The sequence below is a fragment of the Hydra viridissima genome, unplaced genomic scaffold, assembly GCF_058129835.1.
Source record: "Hydra viridissima isolate aposymbiotic clone 2 unplaced genomic scaffold, HvirCarnegie_v1 scaffold_14, whole genome shotgun sequence".
Classification (NCBI taxonomy): Eukaryota; Metazoa; Cnidaria; class Hydrozoa; order Anthoathecata; family Hydridae; genus Hydra; species Hydra viridissima.
Genome location: NW_028324313.1, coordinates 3,800,930 through 3,823,920, shown reverse-complemented (window position 1 = coordinate 3,823,920; position 22,991 = coordinate 3,800,930). Strand labels below are relative to the sequence as shown.

General features: G+C 27.0%; 1 protein-coding gene across 2 annotated transcripts; it reads right to left on the bottom strand.

The window, feature by feature from the left end:
- Positions 1-807: 807 nt before the first annotated feature.
- LOC145192888 (BAR/IMD domain-containing adapter protein 2-like) lies at positions 808-20,194 on the bottom strand. Of its 2 annotated transcripts, none has more exons than XM_090071505.1 (18): positions 19,841-20,194; positions 18,861-18,933; positions 17,463-17,552; positions 17,195-17,328; positions 16,879-16,923; positions 15,863-15,958; positions 15,446-15,511; positions 15,168-15,254; positions 14,330-14,422; positions 13,420-14,060; positions 7,492-7,555; positions 7,079-7,149; positions 6,537-6,590; positions 5,517-5,564; positions 5,266-5,411; positions 5,003-5,110; positions 1,444-1,589; positions 808-1,261 (listed from the first exon to the last, which is right to left on the bottom strand). In XM_090071505.1, the coding sequence occupies exons 1-17, from the start codon at positions 19,889-19,891 to the stop codon at positions 1,468-1,470; spliced, it is 1,989 nt and encodes a 662-aa protein (XP_089927631.1). In that variant the 5' UTR covers positions 19,892-20,194; the 3' UTR covers positions 808-1,261; positions 1,444-1,467. The 2 variants fall into 2 exon arrangements, with proteins under 2 accessions (XP_089927631.1, XP_089927632.1); XM_090071506.1 differs by having other exon boundaries at positions 973-1,261; positions 5,517-5,561.
- Between the last annotated feature and the right edge of the window lie 2,797 nt (positions 20,195-22,991).

Genomic DNA, 22,991 nt, shown 5'->3' with positions numbered 1-22,991 from the left:
TCTGAAGAAGTAAACGAGAATGTCAGTTTATTTATTCGTGTATTTAAATTTTGTACATATATCAAGAGATAAAATCAACTCGATAAATATTACAAGCTGATGAATCTTTGCACGTAGATATAAATATTAAAGATCGCTTAAGTAAAGGCATTCATTAATTACCATAGCATATTTAAGATTTAAAATGTTTTTATAACGTTGACAGAAAGACAAGTATTTCATCACTTTAACTTTGAAAACAGAAACAGCTTTTGAACTAGCATTTAACTTTGAATAGCAACGACCATTTGTTTAAGGAAGTGGTCGTACTTACTGAAAATGACCGATACTTTTCGGTATTAATTGAATGGTCAAAAACACAAGTTTTTTTAAGAGTTTTGTTTTACGAAAAAATATAAAATAAAAAAAAAATAAATAAAAAATTAGTAACAAAGAAGACTGATTAACTAAAAGCCAACACATCTATTTTAAAAAATTCTTTCGTTAATTAAACTATTTCAAATATAAAAACGATTTAAAGAAGCGTCCAATAGAAATTTTAGAAGCTTAAAATGAAAAAAAGCTTTGAACCTTACATTATACTGCTCCTATTTTATTTACCAAACTTAATTTTTAAAAAAGCTATGAAAAATTACTGGAGAGTCGATTGGTAGCAAGAATTATAACAATAATATCATTTAAATGTATAAAAAATTGATTTGTAAAAAATAAAAAATCTATTAAACCCATAAAATATAAACCATTCAAATTTCTCTATAAAAATAAGTTCATGATATAAAGATCTAAAGAACGTTACAAAATATCTACGTTGAGCAAAATATCTACTTTGAGCAAAACATTTACTTTGAGAAAAACATCATTTTGACCTAAATTAAAAAGAGATTCCATTTCTTTAGCTTAATCAAATTAAGGATACAACTAATAAAAAATGTGCTTAAAGCATGATACAAATTTTCTGTTCGTCATCGTCATAAAATCATGTTTCACCGTCATTTATCGTCATAAAATTACGTCTATTTACATGCGCGTTTGAACTAAAGAACGCAGAAATTTTCGTTAGAATATTCTAAAAAATGTTCATCTTTTAAAAATTGAAAATAATAACAGGCAAAAATTTTACGTATATTGATACAACAGACTATAGCGTATATATTACGTAAAATATTACAAAAAATTTAGACGTAACTTTTGTAGTCATTTTCAGATCAATTACGAATACAGCGAAGACTAATAACCAAATAGTTATGAATTACAACAAGTCCTAAAAAATATTAGTTTATTATTAGACAAAAAAAATATTATTAATAAATATAAGACAAAAAGACTTTGTAAATACTTTTTGATAATTAAAGTAAATCAACTTCTAAGTAGTACATTTAAATTGAACTTTAACGTTTAATCAACTTTTATAAGTAAGAATCTCAAAAAATAGTTACAACCCACCATTTTTATGCAAGCTCTTTCGTTTCACATGGGGTTCGTTTCATTATCAGGTTCATTTTCCAACAATGGGGGAGGTGGTGGAGGTGGTGGCATGTTAAAACCAGCATCTGATTCTTCATCATCAAAAGAATCATCAAAAGATTGCTCTAAATCATTAAGGTTCATATCAGAAATTAACCAACATGTATGTGTGTGTGTGTGTGTGTGTGTGTGTGTGTGTGTGTGTGTGTGTGTGTGTGTGTGTGTGTGTGTGTGTGTGTGTGTGTATTTCAATCTTTGAAATTTTAAATTCCAAACAAGTTATCTCGTTTCAAAATAGCGATTGTTAAATGAATAAACAGATTAATATAAAATAGTAAACAAAAACTTCAACAAGAGTTACAAATATTATTAACAATAAAAAAATTCCGGAAATTATAGTTACACCTATAACATGAAAAACAAGTGGAAAGAAGTATGGTGGTGGTCCATGTGAATTGTTAATGATGGAGCCAAGTACTTACGACAGGTTATTTAGTACTACTACTATCTTATGACAACTGCAGATATCATAGAAGTTACTACACAAATTAAAAATAATTTAAAATCAATTTTGACTGCAGTGAATCCTAATCTACCTCTAATAACTGACAAATCTATTGCTAGAAAGGTAAAGGATCTTCTCATTCTAGTGAAAAACATTAATCGCAAAACATGGTAGAGCAAGTACCAAGCGAAATCTTGATACAAATTTGGATAAGCTTTTGCTTATTGGATATGCTACATTGCAGTGATAGAAAAGTATCATGCAATAAAGCAAATCGCTCAGAAGAACATATTATATGTATTTGCTTTCAAAACGCAAAAGTACCTCTTGAAGATAGAGTTTACCTTTGAGATCAGAGGCAGAAAACTGGTCCAAAAGGAGCATATCAACTTTCCTTAGTTGATAAAGTAGCTTTCAAAAGAAACAAGAGGATTGATATTGAGTGACAACAACTATCTCCAAGGGTAGCTGATAAAGCAGAATCTCTCATACAACAAACAATGTCATTTGAAGAAACTAGTTATTCAACTGAAACTGAGGTAAATTATTGAAACTTTATTGATATATTTTAAGTACAGGCAAATTTTGTATGCTGCAATTCTTTCAGGAAGAAGCTGAATGGCAACCAATAAAGAAATTTCCTGGAAACTACAACTTAATTAAACTTCCCAGGTTTGCTATGAAATTAGTCAGAAATGAGTGTTCATCAAACTTAGATGCAGCTCTTGTAAATGCTTTACTACATGACATTTAACACATTTTGAGAAAAGATGTTGATATCAATTAATCTTGATTAACAAGTGCAAATTAGATTGGGCTAGAAGATAGTTAGTGAAGGTAAAGATCTAGAGAAAAAAAATCAGTTAATTTGCCTTGGTGTGGATAGCAAACTTGATCAGACCACTGGAACTTCTGGCATAATAAACTCACTGAAGGGGAATTGCTCATAAAATCTATTGAACCTGAACATCACATTTACTTATGAGGATGGAAAATCTACTGGAACCTATTTGCCTCATAGAACAACTCCTATTATAGGTGCAACTGGTTTAGTACTTGCAAAAGAGACGCTCAGTGTTTTACAAGAATTGAACAGTGTTAAAAGTATTCAGGCAGTTCTTCTTGATAATACTGCTAACAATTCTCGCACAATAAGTTTAGTGGTAAAACTTGAAGAGTTGTTAAAAAGAAAACTGCACCTTGTTGGGTGTGCGCTACATCAAAACGAACTTTCTTTAAGAGCAGCTCATTATTAGTAAAGTTGGTGATAAATAGGCTGCTTATAAAATTGGCCCACTTAACCATGCAAGGTGGTTAACTCTAGCTATTCGTATTCTCTGTTTATACACAAAAGAAAATCAACCAAACCAGTCTTTAAAAAAACTAGTCTACTTTATTGTTCAAGATTATGCTCCAGGATGGTTTTAAATAAAGACATCATCCAAGTTGCACGGCTCTCCTCTTCTTCTTTATTCTGCTATTGTTTGACTAAATATTCTCCCATTCAGTCATGCGATATGTATTGTGGAGCAGAACATTAAAAATAACACATTCTGCCTAAGACCTGAAAACTTTCTCTGTCATGGTTAAAGATTATGAAAACAAAATCCGAAATTATGGTTTTCAATCAATACTGACTCTTAGGTATCTTTTTAAATTATTTAATTGGTTTAGTAACTTAAAAAAATTACTTTATTATTCTTTTCATAACACAATCATAGTGCAGTATTGATCACAATTTTATATTTACAGAATGAACTTGACCAGTTTTCAAAATGAATTGAAAAAAGTTCCTGTAATAAATTTTAATACCAATCACTGGTATGAGTTGATAGACCTCACTGTTCCAGATGTCACAGAACCTCCGACTACTCAACATTTTACAATTCAAGAAATTCAATACTTCATAGACAATTCTGTTATGCCAGATATTCCAGACTTCCCATCTCACTCTCTGAGTGTAGAGCGATCTGTTAAACTATTATTTGAAGCATCCCATTACATTTATGGGTCTGAGAATCGACACAGCTGCATCTTGACAAAATTGCTTAGCAGAAAGATGCGCCAAACATATATGTCAAAAAGATATTATTCCCATTCATATGATGATATTTTTGAATAAATTCAAAAAGTTACTAAGTTAGAAAAACAACTTTTTATAAATTTAGAATCATAAATTATAAAAAAGGCGTTTAGAAAACTTTTTAACATATTACCACAATTGAAAATTTTAATTTCCGCTTATTGCACTTTTTATAGTGTTTTTTGTACAATTGCAATAATATTTAAAGGTAAATCCGCAAACCATTTTTCATCCAAAACCACTTAAATTTTTTGAGGTATCTCATTTCAACTATCTTCAACTACTGCAACATTATGCAATAGGCCAGGGTAAAATCAACCTACCCTAATATACACACACACACATACACACACACATCTCCATATACATATATATACATAAACACACACATCTCCACTGACAATTTCTTTAAAGCATACTAGTGAAACTCAAGATTGATGACCCTGAGCAACAGTAGTTCTACAAAAATTCAAACAGACACGTGGTTTAATGAAAGACCCATTAACCAGACACAGCATTAAAAGATTAGTTGATAAATTTGAAGAAACAGGCAGTGTTCTCGACCAGCAGAAATCAGTTTGCCCATCTTTAGAAGAAGAACAAACACCAGTTGTGACAGAATCATTTTGCTTTGGAGACAAGTTGTTGCTCCATTCAAAAAATTGCAGAAGATACTAAAATGCCTAAAGCATCCATTCATCATATCCTCAAGATTTTTTTTAAGATGCTTGAAGTTGAACTTATCACTGGTTTTAATTATCAATTGTTGACCTTCAATTATTAGACAGTTAATAATTAATACATTAAAAGTGCAAGAAAAATTTAGTAACAATTAAAACCTAAAGTACACTAAAGTACATTTTTAACTAAACAACTTTTACAACTAAAAGTACATTTATAATTAACATTAAATTACAATAGTTTAAATTGTACATAAAGATCAAACATACGTAGGGAGCGTCTGCTTGCTTCAGTGATTTGTAACTTTTCACTTTTTGAGTTTTCAATTTCATGAATCATATGTGGCATTGAGTTTGATGAACGCATTCTTGGAGGTTCTTAACGAAAAAATAAACTCATTCATTAGAAAGATTAAACTCTTATTTCATTAGAAAAATAAACATTCTGCAAGAAAGTTGCTCCTGAATTTTTTCTCAAGTTAAAGTTAAATGTTTGTTGTCAATAACAAAGAATAACAAAAAAAAAAAAGCACCATTGTTATCATTGCATTCATGAAAATCATCAGTGGGTGCTGCTATAAAACTGGTCTTCTTCGCAACAACTTTTGCTGATTTTTTAGCAACAGCTGGAGCAGTTTTATGGTTCACTCTGTGCATAGTTGATGAAGATTTTAACTGACTTTTTAAAAATAATAAAAAAAAAATCAGTAGAAAAAAAAAAAAAAAAAAAAAAAAAACACACACAAAAAAATGTTATAAAAGAAGTACAAAAAAGAAGGCTTACTTAAAAGAACTCAGAAAAGTAGTTGATGATGCAATAGATTTGTTACTGCTAAAGCAATTAAAAAAAAAAAATTACATTTTGAAGTTAAAGAGTTGAGAAGTTACCCTTCTAGATAGTGGAAAAGATGGCATTAAGTTGCTATCGAATTGTTATCTTGATTTTAAGTTTAATTTGTTTAATTTGAAACATCATTGGCATATAAGAAAAATCATCCATTTTTTGTTAAAACTATCATTACCATTAAGTCCAAAACTACTTCTTAATTTTGTCACCATGATCCGTATTAATTCCCTATATAGAAAATGGTGTAATGTTTTACTAACTACAATTGTGGACTTCATTTTTCTTGTGTGCCCACATTATATACAGTGGTTCCAAAAGAATATGTGTAATATGTTGGATAAATCTTTTTTTCAAAACATAAAAAAGTAACCATACTTGATAAAGACCTACAATTCTCTTCAACTATGCCATAACAAGTTCACTAGTGCATTAGTTTTTTTTATTGATTCAGTTTTACTCAAATGCATACAAAAAATATTCCAGAGGATATTGTAAAAAAAAAAAAGATAAACAAAATTTTAAATTGATTTCTGTTTTCTTTTGTTTTCAAACCAGCTGTTTATTTATAACTATTTTATTAATTAATAAAAAAGCTTAATAAATTTTTTAATGATATTATAATAATTTTTTATTATAAACATTTAATTAAATGATACATAAAATTGATAACCATGACCAGTTTAGCCATATATAAGCAGTAAGTAAACTGTATCATAAATACAGTTAGAAACATTTTACTAATGCATAAATAATAGGCTCACAAAATTAAGGTAGTGTAAGAAGAGAACTGCTTTGTCTATGACACTTTTATATATATATATATATATATATATATATATATATATATATATATATATATATATATATATATATATATATATATATATATATATATATATATATATATATATATATATATATATAAGCATGCAAATTAACTGATAAAAAAAATCTTACCTTATTGTAGTGATGATTACCTCTTCTGTGTATGCAGCAGGATACCAACCAGACCTTAATATTTTAATAAAATCAATATAGCTGACTAAAACAGTTTGCACCCTACGATAAATGACTCGTTTGAATACGCCTTATGGGTATATCAAGAAACTCAATTATAAAGGGTACTTAATTGGTTTCTACTATATCGTCAACACAAGCCCCCTCATAAAACTTTTAGGCCTTCAAAACCTGACAAAATGTATTTTTTTATCATAAGAAAAGAGAAATGGAAAAAATCATTTAAAATGTAAGTTTTAATGTTACTTTGAGAAATCTTTTTTTATATTAAATAACGAGGGGTGTAAGGGAAAATTGAATTCCATTTTTTAACAATTTCAAAATACATGAGTTTAAAGCTGCAAGAGATTCTTGCGGTGAATGACAAATATTGAAAAATTTATTCAATAAGAATTTAACATTCTATATACTTAATATATTATTAATCTAAGATTAACAACTTTTACACACAAAAATTTAAATAGAAAAGAGAAATGACTCACAATCCTGTTTTTTCGTTTTCACCATATTGCCACCCAGATGTAGGCTCACATATTGGTATGATTATATCACCCTAAAAGTGAAAAACGTTCTAAAAACTCAAATTTTCCCACTGTAAAATACTGCAAAGTTCTATTAAACTTTAAAAGCAAGTGATAAACAAAAAGATTTATGTTTGATCAAACTTCAAAGTAGGCTGGAATGAGTAACCCTTGGATAAGAAACTATAATAATTTTAAAACTATTTTTAATATTTGTTTGAATTTTTTAATCATTTTTATTTAACTTTGTTTCAGTTTTGATTACAGAATTCTGTTTTCCAGTTTTGTTTCAGTTTTTTATAACTAAAGCACCACCACCCTAGTCCTAAAACATTTTAAAATTAATAATTAAAAAAAAACAAAAAACAATTAACCTTTTCAAAAGAAAGCTGAGAAGCATCACGAGCAGTGTGTGCATAAATGGCTTTCAAGCGATTCCTAAATACAAAAGAAAGCTTAAGAAATAATTTATCACTTTAGAATGTTATATATGTGTTCCTAAAAATTATTAAAAAATTATTTTATTTTAAATTTTGATTTATTATGAACAGTAATCAACAGTAGAATAATTACTATAACATCTTGTTGCATTTCGATAGTAGAATAATTAAATGTAAAATCTTGCTGTATTTTGCATGGATTAAGGCTCATAGCTTTGAGCTTCTGATACTTGATTATAGTTTGATGTTCAACTTTAATATCCCATTAAAAAGCACTTAAAGGTTTTGTGTTTTGAAGTGACATTAAAAGTTAGGTCATTAAGTTATAATCAAATAAGTAACATTAAATTTGGCAAAATATCTCCAAATTTAAAAAAGAGATAATTTAAAGCTAGATGCAATGTCAAAAATCATGTCATTTGGCTGAAATTATTTTTAAGTCATTTTCTGCTGCATACAAAGATAACTTAGGTTACTAATACTAAAATTATTAAAAAACGTTCTTTCTAAATTACTATTATTCAATTATTTTAAATGATAAGGATTTGTTATTTATTTATAAAAAAAACTTTAAAGTTTTTCAAAGAAAATAAAACAAAGTAGTCAAAAAGTTTTGTAACTCAAAATATGCTTTTTATTTGTAAATTTTCTCTATTTTTTTGGGAAACATCATATAATGAATCTGGTTTACTATCATTTGAAAAGCTGGTAATTTTCTCAAGAATCAGGGTGTATTTTATATACCTTTAAGGAATACAATTGGAAAAACAACTGCAACGAAAATATAAGAGGATAAAATGAGGTTCTATTAAATGGAAAAATAAGCATTGATCAATAAGCAGTTTTTAAAAAATACTCAAAATAATTTCTGATGGAAAAACTATAGATGTCAAATTATTAATATATATTACAATGTTTTTGTATAAAATATTTTGGCTATCAACCACTTGTCAGTCATTCTTAATATATGGCAGGAAGAAGTGTGAGCAACTAATGATAATAGTAAACTCGTTCATAGTGGAGATAAAGTTTTTAAATGCATATATACTTTTATATGCACTACAGGGATGTGAATATATTTTTATATGCACTACAGGGCTATAAGTATAATTCAATAAGTAGTCAACAAAAAGATGCTTAGGATTATTTTTAAGAAAAAGAAGGATATGTGACATGCACTTAAAAATGGAAAATTCAACCTTTTTTTTTTTTTTACAACCCACACCTTTTTAAAAACAGTGACAGTACCTTTTTAAATTTAAAATAACAAGCATTTTGCAGATTTCAGGAAATAAAGATGTAATAGTTTATGTAAAAAAATAGATAATGTAAAAAATAGTGAAGAAAACAATTTCTCAGAAACTTCTTCAAACCCATTTTTTTTTTTCTTCAAACACTTTTTTTTTCTTCTTCAAACATATATTTACCATCAAACCAAGGGATAAAACTAACACCCAACTATAAATGAATAAAAAATGTTTCTTAGGGTCATTCCATGCAAAGCTAACTAACAGACCCACATGGCAACCTCATATTTTGATGAAACATGTTGGGATGGTTTATATCAATGAGATAAGCAAATCCTGAAAATTTCAGCTCAATATCTTGTGTGGTTCTTGAGAAATGGCAAATTTAAGGAGATTATTTTACATGATCATTTTCATTTATTTACATGAAATCTTTCCCTTGCACAAAGTTGTATTTCTTCAGTTTTAGAGGTTGATAAACTTTAAAGCTAATTGTTTACATACCTCAATTTTTCCAATCAAAAAAAAAGTATGAACTCTGTGGATAATTTCAGACAAGCAAAAAATTGAAAAACTTACATTTTTCCATAATGGCAGGCTAACCTTGAAACTTGCTAAAATTTCAAGTTTAGCTTAATTGTAAGTTTTTTATGATTTTAAAAACAAGTTTTTAAAATACTAAAATTGGATTTTTGATCTACTCATGATGGATAGACATTTAGAATAAATTCAGGGGACTAGAGCTATTTATTCATAAGTTATGTGGCATCAAAAAGCGTTGCACCCAGATTTTGTGTAATTATCTTTCTATTTATCTAATTATCAACCTAAGTGTGTTCTATTAGAAAAGTAGATTATAAAAGCCTGACTAAAATTTTAAAAAAAGAAGAAAAAAAATACTGTGTTTTGAAACTCAGAAATCATGGAAAAAAAATTTAAAATTGCAATAAATTTAAAACATGACATGTTATTTTTTAAAAACTCCAAGATAAATATTACTAATCAGTAAAATATTTCTTAAACACCTAAAACTTCACAAACCTCACAAACTAGATTTTTATGTTCATTAAAGCAAATTAGATTTTTAGAAGTTAAATTGTTTATGTTCATTGAGCTTATAAACAATATAATTTATTATAGTAGATTTATTACAGTAAGTACATCTGAGCTTTCTCCTTGTGATATTGGTAAAGTGGTAAATGAACCTTATTATATTTACCAAGTCTAAGAAAAAATGTTTTGAAGAACTATCTGAACGAAATCAAGAGCTTGTGTATTTAAGAAATAACTGTTAAGCGAAAGTGTCTTTGTGAAAGTGTCTTTAGTGTGCAGCATGGTGAGTGAGCATGGTAGGCATTGTAATCCTTTTAACAAAAAGAAATTAAAAAATCTTAAAGTTTAAATAACTACTTTAAGCTAAAGAAAATTTAAAATTATCTTTAACTAAAAGTTAGCATAAGTTAAAGTAGTTCATAAGTGCTTTGGAAGGTGATAATTAAAAAGACTAAAAGTTCTTGATCAATATGTGGTTCAAGTATACTTTTATATTTTGTCTAGGATCAAAATGAGGCATTCTATTGCTGTTTATCCTAAATTGGATATTCTCTGGATGCAATAAGTTTTTCTTTTATAGTCTTTTAAAGTTTTTAGTCTTCTGGTTGCAAAAGAATTTGGTTTTTTACCTGGTCAAAAACTCTGCACTGATTGTAGAAAGACACATTTTTATTTTCTGTATTATAAAGATACAGATGAAAATGAAAGTGGTAACAACATGCCCCCAAGACAATGACAATTTTATAATCAGGCTTATATTAAAAGTAGATATCTGAATTCAAGTACCATCATTTTTGGTTGTTCACAAGTCAGTTTCTAACAGAAATCTAGTTGTATATTGAAAGCATAAATTGAAACAAATATGAGCTGTTACACAAAAGACTGTTGTAGCACAAAGATTACTTTGTAAAAGTAAACTACTTGAGCCATTTGCTGAAAAAGCAAACAGGATTTAGAAAGTATTAAAACTCAAATCAAAATTTACAAACACATCTTCATAATCTGAAAAATTACCCTGCTTATACTCCAGACATTTGAACAATAAGGAAAACCCAGCTGTCTATGACTTTACAAGGATCTGTAAAATAAGTCAAGGAATTGCAATAACAAACTGAGCTATTGGCAAATATTTTGTAAAAAAATAAGTGAGATGTTAACAAAAGCTATTGAGCTCTATCAATTTGAAAAATACTCAAAGACATGTCTCAGGAAAATTTGCATTCTTCGCTAAGACTTACAAGTTTAAAAATACATTTTCTTTCATTCTTTTAAAAAATTTAGTCTAACTTCTATAATCTATTTGAGAGGATTAAGAATGAGTTCCCATTCATTTTTGGCTTTTTCTGATAGAACACATTAGATTGATGTGTACAAAAGACTTTAAAAAATAAATTGATACAATCGCAAATAACAGATCTTTTAAATTAGAGACATAACTTTACAATATTTTTGATGATACATTGCTCTAGTCCCTTGAATTTATCCAAAATCTCTATCCACCATGAGTAGATCAACATCAAATTTGATTTGTAGTATTTCAAAATATAGTTTTTAAGAATGAACTCTTTAAATCAAAAACCTTTAATGTAGCTAAACTAGAAACTTTAGCAAGATTCAAGTTTAGCTGGCCATTATGGAAAAATGTCAAAAGTCAGTATTTCAATTTTTTGTTTATCTCAAATTATCTACAGAGTTCATACTAGCTTGGAAAAATTGAGGTATGTAAACAATTTGTTCAAAAGAAGAAAAAATAGTATTTTTGCAAGCAGGGAGATTTTCTGTAAAATGATCTTAAGTTTACCATCTCTTAAGAACTACATGAAATATTAAGCTGAACCTTTCAGGGTTTGCTGATCTTATTGATATAAACCACCCCAACATGTTTTTTCAAAATAAGGTTGTTCATATGGGACCTTTTAAAACCTCGGTCTATTTGATTCGGAACAACCCCTAAAGAGAAAATGAAAAACAAACATATTGAACATGAATTCCAAGCTTCATTTGATGTTCAGAAAACACTTAAGAAATGTGTATGAGTAATTTTATAGCAATTAAACTATAATTAAGATCAAAAAAAAAAATTTATTCATAATCTGCTACCAGTGCAACTATCTTTATTGTATTTGTAGCACGTTTTTAAATATAGAAAAAAATTCGCTTATGATTTTTAAATGTGAAATTTGTTAACAACCAGAGGAGCCAGAACTACACTGGAAAAAATCACACTTATTTTGTAACTATCTCCATTTTTAAACCTTAAAAAACTATAAATCAAAAATAATGGTTAAAAAAATCATAAGAGAATTTTTTATTGTAAAAGCAAATTTAATAAAAATTAGGGTAATTATTGGTATATACCCCTAACTTGATATAAAATTGATTAAACCTTCATTACAAAGTTTTAAATCACATCATAAGTTACATTAAAAAGTTTTAAATCACATTAAACCACAAAGGAAGATTACTTATTGAGCCCAGTTTTTTTGTATTTGAAACTTTAAACTGACACAAATTTTTGAAGCTGTGGATCAGAGATGTAAATAACAGAAGATGTGTAATCAAAAAACAAAAATTTGTATAAACAAAAGTTTTTTCAAATTGTCAAGAATAACTTCCACAAGTATCTAGAAACAAAAAACTAAAAATAGGTAAATTACATTAATAGATAAAAACTTAAAACAAAAATGAAGTTCTTTTTCCCTGATAAAAATCATTGGTAATAAAATACTGAAATATGAGTCATTTAAAAACAAAATAAAAATGATTATTAACTGAAGGTGGTTTTGAGGCATATCTTCCTTACAAAGTATTACAATGTTAAGGTTGATCTCCAGTCTTTAAAATAAGACTAATCCAAAAAAAAAAATCAAAATTCTTTCAAAACACAAAATATTTTAAAAACTGTTTATATTCTAAATAGCATTCTAAAGACTGATCTCCAGTTAGGAAAAGTTTCTAACTGGAGATCAGTTTTTAAGGACTAAACAAAATTTCATATTTCAATAGTAGAGATGACCTTATGATGACTCCTTGATCAAATTTTTAGCTGACATCTTCAGTTATTTAAAATATGATTTAGTGTGGAATGGTCTGAATATTTTAAACATTTTTAATTTCCCCAATTTTAAGTATTGATAACAATTATCAATAAAAAACATAGTTGATAAAAAACAAATATTAATCAAAATTAACGTTTATTGTTATCTATAATTATTTTATATTATTATCAAAATTTAATATAATGATATGATAACTTTCAAAACAATGATAACTAAATAACTAAATCTTTATTAAAAAAAAAAAGTTTTATACATAAATTAATTTGTCATCTAAAACTTCTATTACATATACTTTTTGGTTTCAAATATAACTTAGGTTTATATTCAGACTATCACTACATAGGAGTTCTTTGTAAATTGAATATTTTAATTGTTGGATGTTATACTTTCCTGCATTAAAGTAACAGTTGAATGGTTGTAAACATGATTTTAACAATAATTTGGCAAATATTTTCTTTTTCATGTGGCATTACAAATAAGGAATTTATTTTAAAAGAACTTACTTGACAACGGTTTTTTCTCTCGCTTCTTTTTGATTGAGCAAGTTTTGTATTGATGCAAGTCTTGTACGGAAATCAGATGCTTCAACACTTTCATCAACAGGTTCAGCAGATTTATGCTCTCTATAACTAGCTTCACTTTCAGTTCGATTGAGTGGAGTACATTTATTTTTCTCTGCTGTTTTGCTAAGTTCAATTCTAGGACCAGAGTATGAATGACATCTTGATAAAGAAGAGTCTTCTGGCTTCAGCACCACAACGTTTGCATATTCACTTTTAGCAGGACTATATACACTCTCTGCTGTAGTTTCATTATGTAGAGATTTTCTTTCAGACTCATCACTTTCTTGTAACGATAAAGATGCACCATTTATTACTTCATTAGGGTCTTTATCACTATGTGATGGTGATGAGGCACCACCACTAGGATACTTTGCTTGACTTGCACTGTCTGTTAGATTTCCACGTGAACTTATTGCTGTAGAAATACTAGGCCGGGAACCTCCTCGAATAGACCTACCATCAAGAGTACTATACTTTGTTGGATAATGATTACTAAATGACTTTCCACGTCTTAGTGTATCTTTCCTGTCAAGTTTAGCAACTTTTTTTTTAACAGTTCCTATTTTATAACCAGTAGGATTCTAAATACAATGCCACTTTAAATCAAAAAATTGAAATCTAGCCTCAAACTACTACTAACTATTGTTAGGAAACTATATTGGTTGTTTTTAAAAAATATCTTGTTTTTAAAATCTCTTTTTTTTGTAACTTTATGTGCTAAAATATTCATATTAATAGTAATAATTTAATCCTTAAAACAAAACCAAAAAACTGTCTGTGAGTGAAGCAAAAACTCCTCCATTGCTAACAAGTATACACATCATTAATTTTTAAAAATGAGGTTACTAACCTTAATAATGTTTTCACTCTCAGGAGGAAGCTCAGTAGGTTTGGAAATAAAGTGCAACCAATCAGGAACCTTCTGGTTTATAAAATTATTTATCTAAAAAAAAGTATAATTTGAACAAAAATATTCAAAAATTAAAAAAAAAAATTTTCATAGTATGTTCAAAAAGTATACAAGAACTCACTAATTACCTATCTAATATTCTTTTATCTATCTAATATTCTTTTATCTATCTAATATTCTTTTTAGTATTTTCTCTAATATTCTTTTTAATATTAGTAATATTATTAGTAATAATATTAGTAATATTAGTAGTATTATTTAATAGTAACATCTCTCTAATATTCTCCACAACAATGTTTACTGGTAAGAAATATTGTACTATTATGGTGGAACAGCTAGAAAGACTATACTGACCCTTTTTTCAATATAAATATCACAAACAAATCTTAATCTGTGTATGCTAAATATAATTATGGATACTCTACTTTTAAGGTTTAAAATAATTATTATTTTTGCTATACTTCATCATAAAATTTAAAATCCTTTCTTTATTAAAGTTAAAGTTTTTTATTTTCAATAAAAATTTAAAAATTTAACTTCAATAAAGATATTGACTTATACTTGATAGCAATTCACAGTTGTCTTATGTTATGATTTTTTAAATTGTAATTGATACTCTTTTAGATAAATCTCTAAATAGACATATGTGAATTAGGGGTGGAAAAAGATCTTATTGATACTAGTCTAAAATCTTCCAGTGTCATCATTACCATCCTTAGTTTCAGCTATTTTCATGGGATTTAAAAAAATTGTAACCTACTTTGTTGATGTTACTTACTCTATTATTACATAACACCATTCCTTTTCCATAAGAGCAAATTCTCTCAGCAACAAAACAATAAACCCTTCTTTCTTCTACAAGTGCCTAATAAATTAAAATGATAAAAACATTGAGATTTTCTAAAAGAAAAAAGAGAAAAATCTGTGTCAAGATTTTGTCATGCTAAAAGTTTAAAGTGAGTGATAAAATAATTTTTTCCCTTTACATGTTAATCTTTGTTTTGAAATTAGAGGTGATTAAAATTTACTAAAAGTTATAAGCCAAAATAAAATTACATCTCGCAATCCTTGCTCTCGAACTTCTTTCAGTTTAGCTTCTTCTTGCATAAGTGTATTGAAAATCTAAAAATTTTTGTTTATATTAATTATACCTGTGAATTTTTAAAATATAAATATACAGAAATTAAACTTCAACAGAGCAAAACAAATTTAGTAACTAGAATTAAAAAAAACTAAAACTGTATAAATGTTGTTATAAAAATATCAAAAATTATTACAAAAATGTCAAAAAGATTGTGTTCAATTTAGATTAGATTGTGCACTATTAGAAAATTTTAAAGCCATATCTTACTAAGGAAAAAATATGCTTGAAACTTAATAGAGATTACAGAGACAAAATGATGATATTTTAGCATGTAACCTATAATCATATATACCTAATCAAATATGAACATAAAAACAAAAAATGATTACCTGCCTTTCCTTTTCTTCATATTTCTGTGAAGGACGTCTTTTCCTTAAACTTCTTCTTCGAATTTTAATCACTGAGCTTCTAACCTTTTCCACTACCTGGGAAAAATATAAAGAATTGCATACTAAGTGTGAGTGTGTGTACATACATACATACATACATACATACATACATACATACATACATACATACATACATACATACATACATACATATATACATACATACATACATGGCTGACCCTTTCCTTAAGAATACTGATGGTGTATTTTTGGTCTGTAGAGTTGTTGGGAACCATTGTACTTTTAAACTTGAGCAATTTGTTTGTGTTTACTGCCCATATTGGACAATAAACTTGAACAATAGGATGAAAAATATTTCATAAGAAAGGATTAAAACCATAACACATGTAACTAATTCCTAAGCTTTTAAATTCAAACATTAAAACAAGACTTTGAATTCAAGCTTCAATTTTTTTATTTTTCTTGTTTCAACAGTGCTCAAAAAATGTTTTCAACATCGCAAAAGACAGTGGATTAACATTTAGAGTTCTGAATATGAAGCTACTGAAATAGAATGGCATAAAATATTGTTTATTGAAAAATACATTTTAAAAGTTTGTATATTTATGTTTACAGTTATGTAAATAAAATACCTTCACCTAGTATTATTATTAAATTCCATAATCAGTTTATTCAACTTGTGATTTTTATTGCACAAGATATGTGTTGTGTTTTCTTATCAAAAATTGTTTTTCTCTTACTAATCAAAATCTCCTACTAATGGAAATTTGAAATACATGAATGAAATTTAAATAATGAAATTTAACAATCAACATAAAAAATATACAATTGATAGAATGTTTTTTAAGATTTTTTCCCCCTTTTCCCCCAGTTTGATTTAAAAAAAAATTTTTTTTTTTAGCAAAATCAAAAAATTTTCTAATTTTAAACTCAATCAAATTGAGTTTTTGATTCATTTTTATTTGCTTTATTTTATATTATACCCAAAAACTTACTTCTGATTGTGCTTTGTTAAGTTGACTGTAACTCTTATGTGTTGTCTAGAAATAAAGAATCATTTTTTAAATAATTGAATAAAAAATAATTGAATAAAAAATAACATAAGTTTCCTAGTGGTGGTGCCCATGTGGTTCTTAGCAGGAAACTGAAGAATCATCAAAAAAATAAACAAGCACAACTAAATTTCCTAAATAAACAATTGTAACAAAATTACATTATTCTTCTTTCATTATTCATTACTCTACTTTCTATTTGCTTTATCTCTTTACTTAGAAGGTAGAGTTGTTAAATGAAAATACAAAAAAACATTACTTTTGTATTGCCAATTTGAATCTCCACTTTGCTTTCTAATGGTATAATAACCTCATTGATAAACACTTTTGCCAGTTCTAACTTAATATTTTCAATCTCTTTAAATGCATCAATTATATCAGACAAGACATCACCTAAAATGTTAAGTAAAAAAATTTTACTCAATATTTATAATAATGATTGATCAGTTTATTATCACAAGCTATTAATTATTTCTAATGATTTAATTCTAAAATATTTATTTAAATAAGTATTAACTAAAGTATACCTAACACTTTAGTTGCACCTTCAGAAACCAGAGCAGCATTAGCTACATTCTGCATTGACTCTGCAAACATCACTGCAAAGTTGCATGTAGCTAAAATAATTCATAGAAAATTTAAAACAACAAAACAATAAAATGAAATACTTAGTTTATATCTTATTTATATGTTGATCTATAAGTTTTGGCAAATAGAAGTCAAAAAAATGATCTCAACTTTTGAGAGTACCTTTTAAAATAAAACTTTGTAAAAGAACTACTTTAGATATTTCTTTCTTAAAAAAATTTGGAAGTGCTTTAATTTGATTTGCTTTTTTTTAGAAGAATGCTATTTTTTTAATGGCATCATTTTATTTGCTTGAAAAAATGATCACATCTAAATAAAATTGTGTGAGACTGAATATTTTAATGAAACTCATGAATAATAAGATGATCTTTGAGGGTAATACTACTTTTTCAAATCTTTTTCAATACCTATAAAGAATACCTATAAAGAATACCTATAAAGAATACCTATAAAGAATACCTATAAAAAATACCTATAAAGAATACCTATAAAGAATACCTATAAACATAAATTCATTTAACATAGAGTTTTTGAGCTTCTAAAAATATAATTTGACATTTATTTTATCTAAATTAGGAAGTAACATTAGAAATTTCCCTAATAATAAAATATTTCAAATGGATTCACACAAAGATTAGAAATAAACATGAGTTTCAAATGCTTATGTTTATTTCTAATCTAAAGTTCAATAAACATGAGTTTCAAATGCTGTAGATATTGTTGATTTTTGAAATTTCTTTGAAAGTATTTGATTAGTTTATTTTATGTATATATAGAGCTACACATAGAGAAATAAAAAACATCTAATACATTAAATGAAACCATATAATTTTCTGATTTTCAGTAATTTCTAAATATACATATACATTCTAATTTTTTTATTATTGTTTTTAGATTTAATTATTTTATTACTATTTTTTAAGGCCAATTTTATAGGCACAACTTTTTATAATTAATATTTTATTGTGGTAAAAATAAACTTTTCTTTATTTAAGAAAATTTTACAAAACATGTTAAAACTTTTATTGGAAAAATTACACTAATTATATTAACAATACTTATTACATTATATACTACTTTTTTGTAAACACTCAATAACAACTAATAACACCAACTTAACATTTTAATTGGATTAAAATATTCAGTTATTAGACTATTCTAAAAAAAAAACAGAACTATATTCCATAATAAGGAAGAGTTTTAAAAAAATTTCAATTCGAATTTCAATTTCAAATTTGTGTCATCAGCATTTTAGAAAAAAATTGTTCATAGTAAAGGGTTAAACTAAAAGCCATCAAAATTATTTTTGCTGAAATAAATTCAAGACATGAACATACTTTGAATTGATTTCTGATAAACTTTTGCATTTGCTACCATTTGTCGAAGTGCAGGAGTAAGATTTGCCACATTCTGAAACCAATAATTAGAATAAAACTGATTGTACTGCTATGAACTAATGTATTGAAGGAATAAAAAAAAAGCCCTATTTAAAGCTGAGAAATAACAAAAACTTTTACAGATGTAATTTTCAGATAAAATCAAATATTTATACATATATGCACACACACGCGCACACACACACACACACACACACACACACACACACACACACACACACACACACACACACAAAGACATATGCTTATCTTTGATTATTGATAAACAAATTAAAACATAAAACAAAAAGATATATTATTGGAGACAAACATTTTAAACAGTTAAACTTCATTTACCTTCCTTAAAATTTTTTTAAAAAATTGCTTACTTGTGCATTTTTGTAGATTTTTAAAAGTTCCTCTCACACTTTTATCATTTGATATATTATTATCATTATATTGTTAAAATTGGAGCTTTATCATTAAAAAAACTTACATCTTAAGATGTTTACTGTGTAAAGATTGGTAAAAAAGCTGTCTGCTAAATTAAGTTTATTGAGTCATGTATGTTTCTGTAATTGAAATAAAGGCCTTCATTCAAATTTTTAGTTTTTTTTTATTTATTTATTTAAATTTCATACAAGTAAATAATATAATATAAGTATTACAAAAAGTAATATAAAAATTAAAAAATTCAATAAAACTGTTATTATATTGAAAATACTTATGACTGAAAAACAGCTATACTAACATAAAAAAGTGTTTCTGATTTAGTTTGTTAAACTAGAAATAAATACAACAGTTAAGTATTACAAGATATGCTGAACTTGGTTTCTTCGAAAGGAATTTATTGCGGAGCGTATTTTTTAAGGCAATTACATATGTACAATCTACATAAGCTTGCGAAACAAAATAAAAAAAAGAAAGGATAACATAACTACCTGAAAAGTAGTGATAGCCAAGTTATGCAATTCGTTTAGTTCATTATCCATTTTTAACAATCAGCACTAATTACAACATACATATAATCTTATATCTGCTGTATGGTAAGCATACACCTTGACATTAATGATAGTATACTCTGCAAACGTCAATCAGCTTTTGATGCGACGCATGTTATTAATATCTTGTATTTTTTTAAATTAATAAAAAATGAGAATTGCATGAGTTAATTTATCCAACAATTACAGATTGATATTTTTTTTTTAAAAAAAAAGTTTCATTTTTCTTGTAGGAATTAAATCGTGAAACTTATTTTCTTTTCTTTTGAAACCTAGTCGTCGAAAGGTCTTATCGCGCGTAAATAAACATTATCACCCATTTAACAATACAATTACTCTACGCGTCAATAAGTCGTATCCTGTTTTAAGATTACATTCGATCAAACTCGAGTTTTAGTTTGCTTTATAAGGTTACTTCTGAATCTTCTACCAGGAGCAAATTTAAAGCAACTATAATCAAAAATAATATGAAATAAAATAATTATTTTGTATTTGTTTTTAGAGCGAAAACGTGGCATAGTACTTTGTGTCGAACCAAACTTAAAAACAATGCTTTCGGATAATTCCAGTTTTAGGCAATGTTAAATATTGACATTCTAGTTCACAGCACACATTACAAATGTCATTTATATTTTCAACTTTGAAAGACATTCTGATATTTTACTGCAAGCTTTTTGGGTTAGTTAAACAAACATATTGTATCGAAATAATGCTTATAACTATCAAAGCCAATGATATTTTCCTAATTTTATTTCCCTCAAATATTGTTTACGGTTATCATTTGTATGTTTACAAAAACATTTTTAACTAGCTTTAAGTACAATTTTATTACATATTTGGTCACTAATCTAGATAATTTAAACTCAAAAGTTAAAAACAATTATTTTCAATACACTGTAATTATTTTCAATACACTGAGATAATTTTTTAATCCTATTAGATGAAACTCATAAAAACACAACGGGAACATCGATTTTTCGTTAATGATCGGCAGTTAGTATTTGTATAACTAATCCTTAAGTATTTATTGATTATTTAAAATAGAATTAATTATTCGCTTAGCAATTCTTAACTTTGAGGGTTAATGATTTTCATATTTACACTTAAACATACCACCTATTTGGTATGGGGGGATACTAAATTATAATGCATTAAAGCAAAACAAGTTTTTTTTCTCGTGCGCTGTGTAAAGGATTATCAAGCACAGGATTGTTGATGTTGCCAAAAAACTTTTTTTTAATTATAGTTTACTTGATGACTCATATGAGGAAATAGATAAACAGCAGTAAGAGTTGTTTTAAAATCAATCAGTAACATTCTTTACGAAAAATACTTTCAAGAGTATACTTTACATTCAATTTAATGGAATCTGTTCGTGGTTAAAATTTGTAATTTGTACAGGAAGAATAGAACTCATATTCCTACAAAATATCTTTCTTAATACTAACATTTAAATATATCTGCGATCTTAACTTAACTTCTCCTTTTATTAAACTAACTACATCCGCAGTATTTTAAGTTATTAGACAATTTAACTACCAAATAAACTGTTTGAACGAAATATAAAAAGATTATCAATTCACCGGAAAATAACAAAGCTAATTAACCGGCATCTGACAAACTATTGTAGTCGATTCAGCCCATTGGAGTTTCATGGAAACGGTTCCGAAACAATATTTAATCAATTTAAAGTTAAATTGAAACTTTACCACTATAAAGCATAAACTAACAAATGATTTAAATATATTGATGAATGTTATTTGTGGCGATAAATTTAGGAACACAAGAAAAACAAAACACCTTTGTTTTGTTTTTGATTTCATTTAGTTGTGGTACTCAGAAATTTCGCAGAACCAAAACTCTGGTTGTTTTGATGTTATATATATATGTGTGTGTGTGTGTGTGTGTGTGTGTGTGTGTGTGTGTGTGTGTGTGTGTGTGTGTGTGTGTGTGTGTGTGTGTGTGTGTGTGCCTAAAATGTCTTTAAGATGCTTCTCTTTCTAGGAAGTAAAGTCCTTTGAATTGTTCAGCATTTTGAGCTGAATGGCAGAAAGGAGCAAGTCATAAATCTCTGAAAAAGCAAGATTTTTTCAAAATTACCGATGACTTGCTTCCTTTTGGTATGACAGTTTACAGTCAGTCAAAAAATGTTTTTTGCCACTTAAAATTTTGTTTTTTCTTTTTTTTTTAAAAAAATAATAATAATAAAAATAAACGCATAAATTGAATTTTTTCCCATTTGTTCATTAACTTCTAAATATTTTTTTAAAACTCCGTGAAAATGTTGGCAAAAGTACTGTATAATTACTGCTTTAATCACTATGACATCTGCGATGTGCCAATTTGATACGAAACGCTGTTATTTCCTGGCATCACGCTATTGGTTTTTTACCAATATGATGGCATTCATCACAAATTTGACGACATTAATTAAAAACGAATTGTAGTTGTGATTCAATACTACAAACATTGAGAACTTGCATAAAGTGTATTTGCACTCAAAACGCTTATCAAGATAGCAAGAGTGAACGCGAAGTTGTCTTCCAGTGTTTATAGCAAAATAAGATCAGGGAGGGCGTTAAAAGTTAACAACCGGTTGACAATTAGTTATGAAACGTCATAATTCATAAATTAATTTCAGAAAACTTCAGATATTCTTTAATGTCTGACTCAATCTCCAGATTTTAATGCAGTTGAACATCTATGTGAACACTTGGATTTAAATATTTTAGATTTAAGAAAACTAAAGCTCATAGTAAGATAATTGAATGAAGAAACCCTTTCAGATGCTTGAGGAATTTTAGAAAAAATTCTTTGGTCTGATGAATTAAAAATTATCTTAAAAAAAAAACGATGAACCAGAAAAAGTTCGAAAAGTGAATGCTAACATGTGAGACTCTTATATGAAACCTATAAAAAAATTTTTACCAGTAAATTGAGTTTTGGATTAAATTTTATCTTTTAACAGAACAAAAATAATATCGATGTGTTGGAATGCGCCGCACAGAGCCCTGACTTAAACCCAGTCGAGCATTTGTGGTACTCAGCGACATTATTAGAACTTAAATTTGCGTTATCAGAGGGATAGCTA